Source organism: Puntigrus tetrazona, chromosome 18 (assembly GCF_018831695.1).
Source record: "Puntigrus tetrazona isolate hp1 chromosome 18, ASM1883169v1, whole genome shotgun sequence".
NCBI classification, from domain to species: Eukaryota; Metazoa; Chordata; class Actinopteri; order Cypriniformes; family Cyprinidae; genus Puntigrus; species Puntigrus tetrazona.
In genome coordinates this window covers 1,530,874-1,548,900 of record NC_056716.1, presented here as the reverse complement: position 1 = coordinate 1,548,900, position 18,027 = coordinate 1,530,874, and the positions used below count along the sequence as shown (strand labels likewise).

Genomic DNA, 18,027 nt, shown 5'->3' with positions numbered 1-18,027 from the left:
ATACATTTATGTACATTTATGCAACATAAATCTACCAGTATTTCTACCAGTATTTAGCCCCAAATTTGACATCATCTCTCATTTGGAGAGTTTTTTTCCCCCTGTGTTACGATCATCTGATACGGGGTTTTTTTAAAGATAATTAGGGCCCTATGATTTCCGGGACGTGGTAAACAGACAGAATTGCAGAATCCAATTAGATATTACGTAATGTAATGATACTACTACACTGTAACTATAAACGTTTTATTCAATGATATAATTTTGTAGGAATATTTAAGAGAAATTATTTATTAGAATTGATATTGATAAAAATCAACCTGAATTTAAGAGAAAAAAGTATTTCATAGAACCTTTAAAAATTTAATTTTTTAAAACCCTTTTTACATTGTTGCTATATTGTGTGCATTTCATGATTTCAGTTAATTAGACCCCAAATGTTTTAAACAGCAGTGTACATATTTTATATACTTACTGTATACTATGTGTAGTCATTAGACGGATCTTATGCAGACGACTTAAAACATTGTTTCGGATTCATGGATTTATTACAAATAGCTTTTAAATGATATTTTGCCCTTTTAATTCAGTAGCCTGTTTATTCATGATCTGCTGATTTCAGTAGGTTCGCTTCGTCAGTCTTGTGGCCAAAAATTATTAAAATGTGTTGCAGCGCTCGATTCATTCATTAATTTATGCATCATCTTTAATTCAGAATGTTCTGTTTTAAATATCCGCTTGTCTAATTACATGTTTATTAACGCTGAAACTAAGCCCACTTGACTTTTTTTGTAAACCACTACACTGGGCCATTGAAGATGATTCTGTCCTTTGTTTTTGCTCTTGCAGCTTCCTGACCTTCTCCAGGCTCAGCAGTGCTGGAGCCTCTGGCGTATTTCATCTTCTTCCTGATCGATTGTGACTCCTCTCTCCTCTCTCCCTCTGCTGAGGGAGCACTTCCCGTCTGTACTTCTGCTGTCCAGTACACCAAAGCAGGTGACTTCAGCACACACACTGCAAGACGCTCCTTTTTACACTTCCAGGTACCCTGAATCTTTTTCATTCACCTGAGATATCATATTCCTGCAGGCCAAGCGCTGTCTACTTCTGACATTCAAACGTCCTTATTCCAGTAAGACTACACTTTTGTCCGATGACCAGCCTATTTGAAAGCCTCTTTGTCACAATTCTGAGAAGTAATGTCCAAATAACAGGAAATTACATGGGAAATAAGGGCACCGTTTCTGGATATTAAGTACAGTGGCTTGTGTCCACATGTCAGGGCGTTCAAATCCAAGTTCTCTCGTAGAAGCTTGTCCCAATTTGACTGGAAACGTGCAGCTTGTCAAGACTGATTTTGTCTCATGTGATGTCTTTTTGCTGCCTTTTTGGGAGCAAAATATAATTGGTTCCCTTGAGTAATCTGTTGCCTCGTTGGGGGTTCACTAGTATGTCAGGACAGCCTGGTGCCCTAGAGATCTCGTCTCATTAGAATAAATGGAAGAATGAGAGCTCCATTCCCGGTGAACAGGAGTGTGTGTGCCCGCACAAACAGTACGTGTGTGAACATGCGGTGACAAATCAGATCTGATCTTGCTCTCACACTCCTCTTCTTCTCCGTAGACTGTTGGAATGGCTGCTAAACCTCATCCACCTCTGATGAAGAAACACAGTCAGACCGATCTGGTGAGCCGACTCAAAACACGCAAGATCCTGGGTGTCGGTGGAGAAGATGATGACGGAGAAGTGCATAGGTCAAAGGTCAGTCTTTGTATCTTGCATTATTGTGTTGTATTATTAATTTCCTCTTTCAACTTCCACTCTCTCACACGCATGTCAATGATTTGCATCATGTTCAGAGCTGTAGAAAAACACAAAGTGCAGCCTTTCGTTAATCTGATGCGCTTTCTTGGTCGTACTTTTGTGATGGTTCGTTTAGATATTTTACCTTTTTAAAATGTTGTTATTTTTTTTTAATGTAGCCTGATTTTGTTATTTTATTTTGGGTTAGTTTTACCTGTTAGTATGTTGCCATTAGTTGGGTTTTACAAAATTCCTGTCCAAAAATCCAAAATGATCACATGCCAAATGCGAGTACAAATCGACCTAGTTGGATGAATAAAATGTTATTTGCCAGTAGGCAAGAACCACCTGACTGTTGCTGATGTAAGTGATGTGAAACATTTCGAGCAGACAGACGCAAACTGTCTGCTAAAGAAAACATCTGCCATGACTTCTCCTTCCAGAACTCATGATACATTAAATGTTCTCTGATTTACAGCAACAAAATACAATTATGAGGAACCAGAGTGTTTTTGTAAACAAAGAGTTAGCAATTTTTGAAAGGCATATCACCTTAAATAATGAATTTACCATTAGAGAAAAATACTTATTATTTAAAGTAATTGCAATTGTCAGATGAATGTTTTTAATCTGATTTTATGCACACACAAACGTTGTGAACACTCTATAGGCACAGTGGTTTTTATACTGTACAAACTGTATGTGCTATTGTCCTACACCAACACTACACCTAAACCTCACAGGAAACTTTCAGAATTAAGATTTAAAAAAAAACACCATTTAGTATGTTTTAAAGCCTTTTGAATTATAGGGACATAGGTTGTTTCCTCATAAACCACCTTCAAATTGTAATACTTCCGTCACACCCGTCATTATACAATTTTCTCCGAAAAAGTTTATATGGAGTGCATATGAGTTGCAAGTGTTATTATAACACAGTTTTGAACATAATTTTCAAATCCTGGTTACAGCCAAGAGTAAGCATGTTAATTGTAATAAGTCATCTGTACCTTTAGTATTTACAAATAGTCAGACATCCCTGTCGACAAATGTTTAATTTCTGTTTATGTGTCAGTAAATCAAGTCAGTCACTAAAACGGCTGACTTCCTGAATTGACCTGTTATTATAAATTCTGATCCAAATTATATACAAAAAGTGAGTAGTTAACGGTCCCTTTTTAATCACTGGAGCTGTCAGTCTCTTCAAGTTCAGTGTGAACGGCTTGAGTTCTGCACGCCAGAACACCTTTCTGCTTTCTGTGGTTCAATGAGGTACATTTAGTTATGATGAAATCATTTGTGTTGCAATGGGGTGATCATTGCTAAACAAACTGGTTTGCTACAGTAAAATAAAATAAAATTAAATGTCTTGTTTTATTTATAAAAAACACTACTAACATAGTAAGTGCACCTCAACAAACATTGCAATATAAAAATACAGCTCTTAAAAAGAATGTTCTTGTCACAAAATGTCATGTATTGTGTATTTTTGCTGCTATTACTATAAAGTAAAACTTGTGTTCTGATTTGATTTGTTCTTGTCATGCTTGTGCATCAGTAGCGTTATCCAGATATTAGATCGGCAATAGTGCCCTAAGTTAATCCAGCATTTCTAGGTGACATGAAAAACTTTCATACTATATGTAAGTCATGTTCAGAAATGCGCTCTCTGATGCTTGTCGTATATCTGAGGCTGTTTGTCCTCGCCAGTGAGCTAGAAAATTGTTGATCTGTGTTGCGAGAGAGAACGATGAACCCTTTTTTTGCAACCAAAAATAAAAGGAGGAAGCACTCCATTTTACTTTTCAGTCGTCCTCAAGCTGCGCACCCACAGGAAAGCCAGCATGACAAGAAAAACGGCTGTTGTTTTCTCCATGAGCAGGAGGGTTGAGTTTCCTGTGTATAGTGTGAAGGGTCTTAGTTTGTTTAGAGACGTTAGGGTTACTAAGAGCTGCGGTGAGGGCCTCCGTCCTGCACTTTCACCACGTCTGATTCAGCTCTGTGGACATTTCACCAATATAGAGGCTTTGTAGGATGTAACAAGACCATTTCAGAAGTATGTCTGGTTAACGGACTGTGGCTGTTCAGTATAATTTGAAAAGGAATCCTATGATTTAGGCATCTAACAAGATTCTGTTTGCAGGGATTGGAATGAAAGATCTTCTGATTAGCAAGCATTGGGGACTGAACTATTTTGCATGATAAACTACAAGCTACTTTTAATTTTTAAATTAAACTCTAGTCAAGCAGACCTTATGAAAAAGTACTTAGAATTGAAGCTGGTGTAGCAGTATAACATAAGTGGTATTTTTCTAATTTAACAATAATGGAGTTTAAATACAAGTAAACAACTACGATATTTAAAATGACAGGGTTTTCTATGTATATTAGAATGTATATCTATGTATATTTCTGTTAGTATATTTCAATGAACATTTATTTGTGAATTCTGTTCATTTATTGCAGAAGATCCAATTCACTAAAATGAACCACAACCTTCCATGCTAAACTACAGTTCAGAAGATTTTCTTGTTTTGATTTTTTGAAATGTCTGTATGTCTGTATGTGTGTATGTGTGTGTGTGTGTGTGTGTGTGTGTTTTCTATCTATCTATCTATCTATATATATATATATATATATATATATATATATATATATATATATATATATATATATATATATATATATAGAAGAATATTATATAAGAAAACTCATATTCAAATAAATAAATATACTATATTTTCAGACAGATTGATTTAATACAGTAAATATTATATAAATTATCCCAAAACAAAATTTGGAATTATTTTGGCATCCCAAATAAGTGATGTTATGACCCACAAATAAAAATTTTGACATCATTTAGTGACTCTAATGTCAGATCTGTATGGCAAAAAGATATTCAGAAGAATGTTTTAATTTTTGTCCATACACTAAAAATGTGTTGTACTCAGTAGGAGTGCAGTGGATCGTAGATGATCTGTGATCCGTACGGGCCAGTTCTGCAGCAGGCACGTGATTTGCAGATTAACTGTTCAATTCAATCATCATAGAGTTATCATTTGCATGTGCTTTGCCTTGCCAGTTTACACATCCACATTATTTTAGAGTCTTCAAAGGTTATGTCCATGTGTTAAGTTAACATACAGTTGACTAAGAAAGAATGAATCTGCATTTAACTTGTAAGCATTATTGTATTGTTTTTTGTTTTACACTTATTACATTTCTGCACCTGAACACTACAGTTACTGTCTTTATATGGCCTATCATTTTATATTGTAGTCTGTGCGTCTTTGCTTGTCATTTGTGCAACTGTTCCTGTTGTATGACTTTTGTAGTTAAACTAGCAGTTTCTGGTGGGATGTAGAAATCTTTAAAATAGCTTTTTAGTAATAAAGCAAACTTTTTTTCTTATCCAAAAAATCATCCATTCGGTGACACTGTGCCTCTGGCTTTTCCAGATTTTTGTTTAATTTATTTAGTTTTTTTATGTTTACAGTATTATACAATATTTTCGGAGATATTTATTTATAATATGATTTAGTTGTAATTATGTTACAAGGAGGAGAAAAGTCACACAGGTCGGGAACAACATAAGGGTGAAATGTAACCTTTTGTGTGTGTGTGTTAACTGTTACTTCGAGAGCTTTTTTTATTTAGTGGTAAATGTGTATTTACACCACTGTTGGTAATTAGATTAGTAGTTAAAATGAGTCACATCCCCCCAATGACAGATTAACAGTAGGATTTCTGTTGCTTTCCTTTCCCTGCGTTGCAAACATTTCCTTCACGCATGTGCTGGTGCTTGATGAAGGATGAAGGAACGGGCGGACACACAGACCGGATTATTCCCTCCAAAACAACATTGTTTATTTCTTCCCCTTCCTGCCTTCTCTCTGCCCCGTGCCACGCTATTCTTCCTTATTCCTCTTGCTAAATGTGTCTCACGCTCATGATTCAGGTCTGCTTCCTGGCGAAGGGTCTGTTCCTGTGAAAACCAATGCGTGCTAGAATGACTGTACAGATGCATGATTCAGTAATGGCACAACAGCCAGAGGCCAAACTCACACTCAAACAGATGCACATGTCAGTACACATGCACAATCACACGTACACGCACCTCTAGTGAAGCGCTGTTTCTATTCGAGCGTGGTCTCGGTGTAAATGACCTGCGAAGCATCCGAATGAATGGAAGTTGCATTTGCATTAGCAATAATTTCGAGAGCGCTAGAAACAGACAGAGCGATGTAATAAAAGATGTGGTAATAAACGCACTGATTGCACTGATGTCCGTTTGCAATGTTTTGATATCTTCAAAATATACATTTTTGTTTACACGTCTTTCACAAAAGTCGACCTGCTTTGGTAATAGCTCCCATGAGATCGCTCTCATTGCTATGCCTGGCTTTTATCTTCCGCGTTCAGAGTCTAACCTGCAGTAGCCTCTAATCAGGATGTCGGCACTCGCTGAGAATTTTTTGCAGAGGCCAAAGCAGCCAGCAAATTGAAATATTTGGGTTATTTTTTGCGTTTAGAAAGGTCTCGGCTGCTTGCGCTGTTCAAATAATATGGCCGTCACAGAACCAACCACCAGATAAAATGCAATTTGCAGTTAGCCAGTACCCTTTAGAGCTTGAAATCTTATCGCTGCTGCTGTGAATTATAATGAAATACGACAGCTCGAAAATTTAAATTGGATTGTAATTCATTTAGTTTAATCTATCATCACTACAGTTGATCACCTCTGACTTGGAAGCAATAGTTTCTGTTTAGTGGTTTAGTCCTTGTTCTCAATGAAGGGAAACAAACAAACAAAAAACTTTTAACCTGAAAGTTAAAATGTAATAAACTCGAGATGCAGCCTTTCTAGTGATGTACAAGACATTCACTGGTCAAAAACTTACATTTTAATTACACAATGGAACATGAAAAGCCATAATGGAACAATAAAAGGAACAATTTTGTCCATACAAGATCTCTGTCCGACTGTCATGATATGTATTTGTAACCTGTTTGACTAGCTCATGTTTAAAATCATGCTTTAGATAAATATAGTGTTTTCTATATCAACAGACTTTTACTAATGGGCATGCCTTTTCTGGTGATACAGAAAAATTACTTTGCTAGCTTAGTTTGGATTCACTTTACTCCAATTATTCAAGTCCGCTGATCATCCCTTGATATGTCTGCCTGAATTACTAGATGATTTATTTATAGAGAACCTGATTTTAAGGTCAAGTACAGCGGTGTCCGAATGGGAAAATCCTTTTCTAATTTATTGAAGTTTTTAATTTCAGATTTCATTATGCATCTATTATCAGTATAACTAATAAAATTTGAGCACGTCAAAAAATTCTAAATATCTATGGTTTCATCGATTTAGCTTTTGCTTGATTGCTTGTGTTGCACCAGTTTCGGCCAACCTTGGGCCCAGTTGTTCAAAAAGTTTAATCTGGATTACGGTTATCTGGATTCGAAAATCCCTTGTTTTGCCGTCCAGGATCCTCTGAATTGGATTTTATATCATAATGTATACTTAGCTTCTAGCTAGGTCAAGACCAACAGCAAGAGACAAACAATCCCTTCCATTTATTTTTAAAGAGTCAGATCTTTTATGGTCCCCCGCAACAATCAAATATACACTAATTAACTAATATAACTAATTATAGATTTTTTTATTGCATATTTATAATGAATATACTGCATTTAAAACTGTTAAAATATATTATTTTGTTTGACATCTGTTTGGGGATATTTTTTTTCATCAGTAAACCCTTTAATAGGTAGGTTAATGCGTACTATTGTGTACTTTATCACTGTAGTGGTTAAACAAATCAAATGCAAAATGATGCAAATGCGACCTATTTTTACGTTATTACATTTTGTTACTCCTCCCTTTCTGTTGGGATCAGGATCACTTTTACTAAATGGTTTTGAACAACACTCATGTAAGTTCTGATCGCAGTCAAAGCAATGCAAAATAATGATCCAATCCAATTTCCCAATAATTTCTTTCAAACAACCCATGCTCCTGATAGTCGTGGATCATGCTTTGAAATGCACAAAATGCTTTAATGGAAAAATAAATTCTGACCATCAGTGTCACAATGTCTGGCGTAATGTCACAAAAACATTTCAGAATCCATTTCCAGAATGCATTTTGAGTTTCCTGGAAAGAAAAAGCAAACTGACAATTACACCCCACTCTGTAATAATATGTCATTGTGTTTTATAGGCGCTTGCCCATTTTTATTTATATATTTCTTTTTCACAATTTCTTGTCTTGTCATGCAGAAATCTGATTTTACTCTCTACTCTTTCAGCGCTCTTCGTACCCTCAGCCGTAAAACGAGCCCGTCTTTCTGCTCTTTGAAAAACATTGCGGGATCGTGTTGTCATTTCATTAACTCGAACAGTCCCTCAGCAGAGGACGAGTTGAAATATGTGCTGGCAGTACTGCATGTAACAAAAAAAAAAAAAATCCTATTACGTCTCTTGTTTATTTTTGGTGCTATTGTGGTGACTGTCTGGGCAGCTCTGGGCATCTGCATTCTGGCAGTCACCAAATCTAATTTATTTTCGAGTCATTAGCACATCCTAGTATGAATCCCAGCAGCAGCATCTGCTGTATCAGTGTGGCAGGATCTACAGGGACCTGCACAATAGCAGCCCCTCATAGTGTGCGTTCTCTGTTTATCTCTGCACGCTTATTTTACCACCTCTCTGCCTCCGTTCTGTCTCTTACACTGGTTTTCTCTTTCTTAACTCACTGTCGCGCTCCCATTCTGTCTCTTTTCACAGTGTTTTTAAGGAAGCCGACTCTGTAGTTGTCTGCACAGTAAGTGGGATTCTGGAGGTGTGGCCATTTCTCTGCGTTTTCTGAGCACCACTGAGAATAAACCAAAGACAATTTCCCTTTCATATCCGTCGCAGCATTTATAAAGTCATCAATCCGCAAACCTGGAGATGTGGCTCAAATTAAAAATGCTTCTTTCTTGCACGGATTTATAGAAGATCAATCAATCGTGTGATACTGAGGTGCTGGCCTACTAACCTCTATCTTAACATTCTGGCCAAAGTTTTATTTATTAATATTATACCCAGACTGTTTTGACGAGCATATACACTATCATCCACACATTTGGGGTCAATAAGATTTGTATTTTTTTTTTTTTTAGTAGTTGTCGCTAATTTTTTCCAATAGAAATCAATAGGCGTAATCAGCGAGGGCACATTGATCAAACATGACAGTAAAGTCGTTTATAATTAGGGCTGGGAATCTGGGAGTCATCTACATTTGTTTTCCCCGATTAATTCTTCTGCTGTTCAAATGCATCTTTACAACATTACATCTTAAAGAACATTGGAGTCTCTATGCTTTTTGTTTATAGTAGAGGTATGAATCTTGGTTTCACAATTCAAGTTCTTTTCAGTTTTCTCCGTTTTCAACATTACGACACATATCTACGCTTTAGATAAAATACATTTTGTACAAACTGTACTTTTTATTATATAAGCAGGCGCACATGTGCCATATGTGGGAGAAAAAAAAGCAAGCTCACAATCCATTCTGAAATATTTCGAATCGATTCAGAATCATTGAAGAGAGAGTGCATTTTTTTTTTTTCTTCCACCCATATTTATAAGTCTACAAAAGTTTTATTTTAAACAACTATTAATCAGAGAATTGTGAATATATATTTAGCGGAACAACTGTTTTAAAAATTGGTGGTAATATTAAATATTTATTAAGCACTAATCAGCAGATTAGATGAAGACACCAAATGTTGATTTAATGATGCTGATAATTTAACTTTAACTAAGAAATTACATTTTATAATACTACAACTGAAAACTATAAGCACTATTTCACAATATTATTTGTTTTACTGTATTTTTGTGCAAATAAATGTCTTCATGAGCATAAATGATTTCTATCAAAAGCATTCACAGGATGCCCATTTTCCACAAGTTGATATGGTTCTTTAGAAAAGTCTATTTCTTTTACTTTGTCAAAAACAGCTCTGTTCACAGTGAGCCGCTTCAGTGCATGCGTCTTTAAATGCTAAGGAGCTCTGCTCATCCCCACCCTCTTTTCCATGAACGTAACGAGCCATTCTCATGAGACTGTAAGCTGCATCTAGCTGCATTTAGCCTCAAGACTTGCTAACTAGCACGTTATGAGAAAAGGCGATTCGCAAAGATTCATTTAAAAAAAACTTATTCTCAGTTCTTATATAGGTGAGGCTGGATCACAAAGGATTAACGTGAACATAGATGTATTTAGACACATCAGGGGCACATTCCCTTCAAAAACAAACATAATCCACTGCGTCTTCAGCAGCTGAGATGTTGGAGTAAATGACGACTGCTATGTTCATTATTACATCCAATAAAAGAACACTTTGATCGCTCAGGACCTATTTTTGTCTACTGCTCTGCTCTGGCAGATTTTTATCATTATAGTGTGCTTGTGTACACAAGCTGCCAAGACACATTTCAGTTCAAGCAACATATAAAAGTGAATTTTGCATTCAGTTACAGAGCGCAAATAATAGCCATTTGGAATGTGCTTTAATTTTTTCAGATTCAGTGCTGATTCACGAGCTCTCTATTCAATTCTGCTTTTGAATCAATAATTTCAGTTCTTTTTACTTAGAGAATGTACTTCAGACTTCACATTTACTCTCACTCTGCAATATATTGTGTCAAATTCAGTGATTCCAATAGGAAAAATTGAGCTTAGGAGCGTCAGGTTTGTGCTGTTGCTATTGATAGACTTTGTCTATAGCTATAAATTATACGAGGAATAGTTTATAGTAACTAGTAACCCATCTTTTTAAACTATTCATTAAAAGAGGTGTGTAAATTATAATGCACTAGAAATGTTGTATGTTTCTGATTTACAGAAAAAGATCCGTAACTCACAAGAGTCATTTGTTCAGTGATGATGCTCTAGTGTGATTTCTGTATCATGTGATTTTTTTTTTTAATTTGTTCTTTTAATGAATTGTTAAAAACAAAACTGGTGTGAATAAACTACTTGGTTCCAAAAAAAAAGATTTCCTTAGAAACCAAAATGCTCCTATAAATGCTCCTTTCCCTTTTTTTTTTTTTAAACCGGTTTTTGCAGCCATCTGGTAGCCCATAATACGCTGCTAATGATAGAACAGTGTCACTTCCCAAAAAGTTGATTAAACAATTGAGTTTGCCAACGCGTTGATTTCCATGTAGCGTCGCCATCTTTGTTTAACAGCTACAAAGACGTAGGTGGATTGAATGACAGCCATAAACCTGAATGTGTGTGAATCTGCGGGAATCATCAGAGACACAATGTGGGCGGCAGCATTTGTTAATTGCTTTATTTATTGTAGGCTAAGTATAGTGTGTTATTAATCCCTCCTATCGAACGCTGACCCCAGACATCAGTGTTCACTACAGCTTTCTTCACTGAAATCAAAGATGTCTTCATAATTCGCACCACACAACCGGGGTCGACTCGCCATGCGCTATCAATTCATCATGTTTTTTATTATTCTGAGTGTAGTGTTTGTCTCCCCTGCGTCTTTCCATCGCTCTTCCCAACGTTCTTTTTTTCCTCACTTCCTCCTCTTCTCTCTCAGATCAGTCAGATGCTGGGGAATGAGATCAAGTTTGCGGTTCGAGAGCCTGTGGGACTGAGGTAAGACAACAGCCCTGTGCTGTTCAGCCGAGATCTACAATGCAGCACTCAGGGGGTGTTTGCTCTTATAAACCTCATTTATTACATTCTGCCTTGGGTCACCACTGCAGAAAATAGCTGGCCTTTAATTAAACCACAGTTATTTTGACAGGCCACAGATGAACCAGCTGAACCTTGGCCTCAATAATTGTATAAATTCAGCCGCTGTTTAAGTAACGCGCATCATTCGTTTTTTTTTTTTTTTTTTTAAACACCTAGGCAGATGATTTTTAAAAAATATATATAAAAAAAACAGTAGGGCTGTTTGGAATGAATAGAATTTTGAATATTCAGAAAATTTAAAACAAAAAGCCACATTCGAATGCAAAAACGAATTGTGGGTTTGCGTCAGACAGCCTTATATGTGGCAAACAAGATGTGATGCACTTTTTTTACGTTTTTTCTACGTTTCACCGCATCTTATGGTTTTCTGTGAAAACGGTAGAATATTTCAAACATTATCCACTTTTTTTCCAAAGTTAGTCTTGTTTTCTCCCCCATAACAGGATTTTGTTTATATTTTTGTACAAAATTCAAATGTAGTTTTTCAGACAATTTCACAGCCCTAGAAAACAGTATGAACTGTTTTGTCATTTAATCAATTTTATTATCTCTGTCATGGCAAATTTTATTCTTCAGTGTTACATGTAAAGCACATGTAATAAGCTCACTTTAGGACTTTAGTAAGATTTAACCATAAAAGTTGTTTTTATTTAATAATCTTAGAATTTTTGTCACGCGTGTAAAAATATTATCCTCTTTAGTTTTTATTTGACTGTATTTATTTTAACCATAGCCTCAGTTGCTGACAGGCCTTTAAGTATTACATGCACCAACTACTACTACTCCTGGAAACATTTGCGCTGTTTACTTTTTTTGTATAAACCATGATTCATTTTTAAAATATTAATTTTAATAAATAAAATATTTTTTTCTTTGAAGTATATTTTTGATCAATTCAATGGATGCTTGCAGAATAAAAGTGTTTATTTATTTTTTTTACAAAAAAATTAGAGATGCTCCAAAGAGTTTCAGTGGTAGAGCAACATCCGACCATCTCTAAAGAGTCATATAAATGTCACAAATTAACTTGTTTTGATTAGTGATCTAAAATTGGTCAGAATCTAAAATAGCATCTCTTATAATTTTCCATTTTAATGCGTCTAAGTTTAAATCCCACGTCGAGAATCACAGATTTTTCATTTAATTTCTTGAACCCCTCTGTACTGTGTATCATTGCTAAACTGCCCTTGGCGCCTTAGAAAAGAAGATTCGCCGTCTTCTCTACTGACTCTTAATGTTTTTCCTTTCTCAAGGTTATGGATCCTCTTCTCTGCTGTGGTTTTCACGGTCATGGCCCTTATGGTAAGTTTCAATGCTTTATACAGGACCGGAGCTCTTACTATCTTTAGTAACATAATGAGTCTATCAATAATTTATTTTAAATGTGTGATTTATAGGCCCTAGCCTTCCCCAACCAGCTGTACGAAGTTGTATTTGATCAAGAACAAACAGCCACCAGTGTCTCTATACGTCTCTATGGAGGGGCCATTCTCAGTAAGTCATATTCGTTTCATCCCGTGTTTTAATAATGCACTGTAATGGTCTCTCACGCTCTTCATTAGACTTGTCATGTGGTCAGCGCATCTATTGATGGGCTATTAACGGACTCTTCCGTGTCTCTTTTTGGTCTTCTACTCAAGGGGCTCTTAGGATGTGTGTTTTCGTGTTTGTTATGCGAGTAAATGGCCAGTCAGCCAGTGGATTGTGAAGAGAAGCGAGGAGGAAATATTCCCCGAGGGGCGGCACGCTCTTCGCTGCTCATTCATTTAATTGCACATTAAATCGGACTCTTTCTGGTCCACTGCAGACGACGAATTTGCACAAATTAGTAGTAGTGCTATTATTCCTCTCTATACCTGCTCCCTTTTCAAATCTTGACCTCAAATATGAAAAAGATGAGATGCATTTTTAATATTAGTCATTTAATTCTCCTGGTAATTGTTAAGTCTGTCAGTATGTGTCAGCTGCTGTTCTCCGGCGTCTCTGGGTGAACATTTTATATTTCAGCCCCACGGCGATAAGTTACCTTTAATTAAGTGTAGTTCACTAGAAGAGTGACAGTTTGCGTCACCTCACTTATCATTTTCTCTTCTAAACTAACTGTTATTTTAACTCGTATGGGAAGTATTTAAAACCTTCTACGGGGTAATTTGACTTGAGAACATGCTAACAAAAATATTAGTATGATATTTCGTATGTTGAAGCATATGACACATTGTAATGTTTAGCTGTTACGAAGTTGTTCTTGTTTACTTGCACTACTGTTCAGGGTCAAGTCTGCAAGGCTGCAGGCTGCTTTTATTTTTTCGTAAAGTTTGTTCTGATGTTCTAAAGTTTCTGATGGCAAAGCTGAATTTTCTGTAGCACTAACTTCGGTCTTTAGTGTCACACGATCCTTGAGAAACCATTGCAATATGCTGATTACTTAAAGTGCCCCTATTATGGGTTATGAAAGGTTCATATTGTGGTTTTGGTAGTCCTAAACAGGAAGTTGACGTGCATGCAAGGTCAAAAAAAAAAAAAGTATGCATTTATTTTTACCTTATTTGTTCAACAGCTCAAAAACGGTTTATTTAATGATTAGTTTTTCCAAACCTCTCTGGTGATGGATCGCTTTCATTCAAAGCAGTGTTTGTGAGTTTTTGAAGCTACAAAAGCGGCACCTGGTGGCAAAGAAAGAATGAAATTGCATTTTCATTCAGACTAACCCGAAAATCAAGTTTTCCCAGGTCAGCGGCTGCAACAAGTAGACCTACAATATGCTAATGTTTAATTATCACATCGATATAAAACTGTTTTAAAAGCGACTCGTTTCAATGACTTCTTTTTGAGAGACAGTAACTTACTATACAAGGTGCACTTTCAGATTTAAAACTTTGCAGGATGTTTTCATTCACTGCATAAAAGTTAGTTCTCAAAAGTCCATAATAGGGTCGCTTTAAGCTACATTTCTTTTTATTATCAATATTGAAAACATATTTGTTTGGAAACCATAATACAATTTTCTGGTTTCTTTGTTGAATGTAAAGCTCAGAGGAGCAAAAGAACCTTTTCCGGCGTTATAAATGTCTTAACTTTTACTTTTGATAAATTGTATACAGTGAAATTCAATTCAGATCCTATTGACCTTTAACGTCTGAATAATAGTCTCCATATACTGTAACACTTTGTCTTTTGCTTTCTTTTTGACAGGTCTCTCTCTGATCATGTGGAATGGCTTGTACACAGCTGAGAAGGTTATCATCCAGTGGACGTTACTTAGCGAGGCCTGCTACTTTGCCATCCAGTTTTTAGGTTTGTATGAGTAAGAACTAGAGTATGCTGTCTAGTCATCTCTAGATGGGCAATGTACCACTGCCCTCTAGTGGTTGTGGTCTCTAAGCAGTTCATTCCAGTTATATGCATGTCCATTGTAAAAACAAACTATGGCTTTTTGCACATATGCAATTGGCTAAAAAACACATTTTATAGAAGTTCAATTACATTTTAATTTAATTATGTTGATATAGAAAAAAGGAGCGTGCATTATAAAACCAAAAACACTTTTATATTACAAAATATCAACAAGTGGGCGGTCAGTATGCTAATGTATAATTATAACATCAGCATGAAATGACTTAGGACTTTTAAAAATGAATCATTTCAATGATTCAGCGTCGACTCGTTCTTTTGAGAGACGATAACTTTATACACAGTGCACTTCATTTAAAACTTTGCAGGATGTTTTAATTCACTGCTGTGTTACACACTGCATGAAACATCGTTTTCAAAAATACGTAATAGGGGCACTTTAAAACATGGGGAAAACAGTTATTTAGAATACGTTTTTTGATTTAAAAAATATAAACCGTATTTTTAAATGAATAAATGCAGCTTTGGTGAGCATAAGACACAAACGATACAACCTGAATCCATCGAACATCAATAACAATAACCACAAAGATAAAGATATCAGCATCCACGGACAATATCATGTGTTTATTTAAAATTCTGTAGCTCGCTATAGCATGTTTGATTCTGATTGGATGTTTGTATCCAATTAAATGTAATTAGACTTTGTGATACATATAATATATTTACTACGTGTTTCTTCAAAACTGTCTTGATGTTTGCGTGACGTGTATCTTCCCTTCACTGTGTTACAGTGACCTCAGTCACTCTGGTCGAACTGGGCTCTTTACCAAATGCTGCCATCCTCCTCCTCCTCAGTCGCATATTCTTCCTCGCTGTCACGCTGTCCTACTACTACCATCTGGGACGCCGGCCCAAGAAGATCTAAGAGCCCCGCAAGCACCGTTTACCACACGCTCGGTGCTCGGGCAGCAGAGTGACGGCCCACTGGGCTGGAGTTTCCATCAGAAGCTTTAAACAGCGACAAAACCAACAGCGTCAACCTGTTACCCGCAAAGGCGAAGCCGACCCCAGGGCTTTTATTTTAATTTCAGCATAACACGCAACACAGGAGTTTGCCCTAGCGAGCAACCCCATCTCTTTTTGTTTGTTTGTTTGTTTTTCTTCTCTTTTTTTTTAACGGCAGGCACTCACAATGAATTGCATTTATCTTTCGGAGTGTAGCCCTCCTCGTTCACCTTTATCGCGTCAGGTATAGCACACCGTAGCCGAGCCTGAGCTGCGGACGTAATTGCCTGTGGCCGCGGTGTCGACAAAACTGTAAATCACTTCATGTATTAACTCCAATGAGCTCTAGTCGTGTGGCCGGTAAACGCTAGACGCAGGTCTCTCAGTAAAAACATCGTTCCTGGCTGCTTTGTTTAGCATCTCTGCTGTATTACTAAACTAGGAACGACATCGAACGACGGGAACACTTCTGAAAAACATAGTTATACTTTATCGATGACAGACGCAGCCTTTGTTCGGTTGGTTGGTGCGCGGACTGGTTTCAGGATCTTCATTTAACAACTAATTATATTTCAGATAGCCAATATCCATTTTGTGTTTTCATTTAAATGTCAAGCGTATATGAAGAAGAAACACTTTTTTCGTTTAGCAATGCCGCAGAACATGGTTGCGTAGCACAAGGACACGTTTCGTTCATTTTAACAAGCAATGTAGCAGTATTTCCCCTCGGTTTCCCCTAATATTGCCTTAATATGCTAAACTGCACAAGCGTTCCACATGTCCGCACACTGCCAGGTGTTTGTGTTCTTCAGATGATCTGTACATAATTTTTTTTGTTGTTGTTGATTTGCTATTCTGCTTATTTATTGGCCTGAAAGTTCGTTTAGATTTTTTTTTTTTTTTAAGGTTTGTGGAATAACTTGCATGTTTATTGTCCGAGTTGTTCAGTCCAGAAATGATCCTGTATATGCCCTTGATAACAAGTCGTCTTGTGCGCGTTCTGCTGAGACTAAACTGCAAAATCCAAACGAGTTACACTTTTGCTGCCTCGTGTGCATTCGCTGTTATTTTAGACCGTGTCCATTAGTGCAACAGTAACGGCTCCCGTCAATGGCATAACAGAATCGGACACGCTTTCTAACTTTAGCGTAACGTGCATAGTAGATGTTGAAAAAAAAAAAAAAAAAAAAAAAAAAAAAAGTTGATCGGCTATAGGGAAAGAAAGAAATGTTTTAGCGAGAACGTACGTGGTAAATATCCGTTAAATGTCGCATTTGAGGCTATTTGGTTGTTTTCTTATATGATAGAAAAAAAGTGTTTGTGTACAGTATGTGGACAAAAGTAGCAGTTACTATTTGCAGGGTTTAATTAGGTTCACATTTAACTCGGCTCGACTCCAAACCTCTGCTATTCGTGGTTCAAAATAGGTAATAAAGAAGTTTAGAGGCTTTTTTTCCCCCCTCACTTGTCTCCTTGTAGTCTTTACATTCAAAGAGCTCGTAGTATTAATCATAGTAAAAACTTTCCTATAGACATTATTTCTTTGACAGAAGCAAATCATTCCTAACTAGTAATTCAGCACAGGCACGGCTGTTACTGTACGTTCTGTTCTCCATTAAAAAGCAAGCTCTCGTCCCTCTTAACGCTCGTCCGGTTAAATATGGTGATGGCAAATGCCAAAAATGAATCATGTGTTAGTCACGTCTCCTGATGAGAATTGCGTTGCCGTGCAATTAGAAATAATATCCAGTTAGTGGCTTCAGCTGTCTGCCGATGGTATACAGAATGCCTCTGAAGGGACGTTAACGTACTTTTTAAATGTGTGTGTAAATATTTTATTGAAAGATGTTATTGTTACGGACCTGCATCATTATCTTTTTGGAATAAAGAAAATGTACATTTATTGCAACTGTCGATCGGGGTCTTTTTTTAAGAAGCAAAAAAAATAGTACACGCTTTAGATTTTGTTGAGATTGAAACTCGCCTGGAAATATTGAATTAAACGGTCACGTTAAAGCTATTCTAGGAACTGTTTTTTTTATTTTGTCCTAGAACCTTGTAGCTTTTTGAGCACTTGTGCT

General features: G+C 36.5%; 1 protein-coding gene across 5 annotated transcripts in view; it reads left to right on the top strand.

Annotated features, from left to right (window-relative positions):
• tp53i11b (tumor protein p53 inducible protein 11b) overlaps positions 1-17,855 on the top strand; it is a 42,959-nt gene extending 25,104 nt beyond the window's left edge. For 3 of the 5 annotated variants that reach the window (XM_043264872.1, XM_043264869.1, XM_043264873.1), the window contains exons 2-8: positions 850-996; positions 1,624-1,761; positions 11,427-11,485; positions 12,841-12,889; positions 12,985-13,081; positions 14,780-14,881; positions 15,733-17,855. In XM_043264872.1, coding sequence (XP_043120807.1) covers positions 1,633-1,761; positions 11,427-11,485; positions 12,841-12,889; positions 12,985-13,081; positions 14,780-14,881; positions 15,733-15,866 — 570 coding nt within the window. In that variant the 5' untranslated portion in view covers positions 850-996; positions 1,624-1,632 and the 3' untranslated portion in view covers positions 15,867-17,855. Of the gene's footprint in view, positions 1-849; positions 1,044-1,623; positions 1,762-11,426; positions 11,486-12,840; positions 12,890-12,984; positions 13,082-14,779; positions 14,882-15,732 lie in introns of all 5 variants that reach the window. The other 2 variants (XM_043264870.1, XM_043264874.1) reach the window with 2 other exon arrangements.
• Positions 17,856-18,027: the final 172 nt, after the last annotated feature.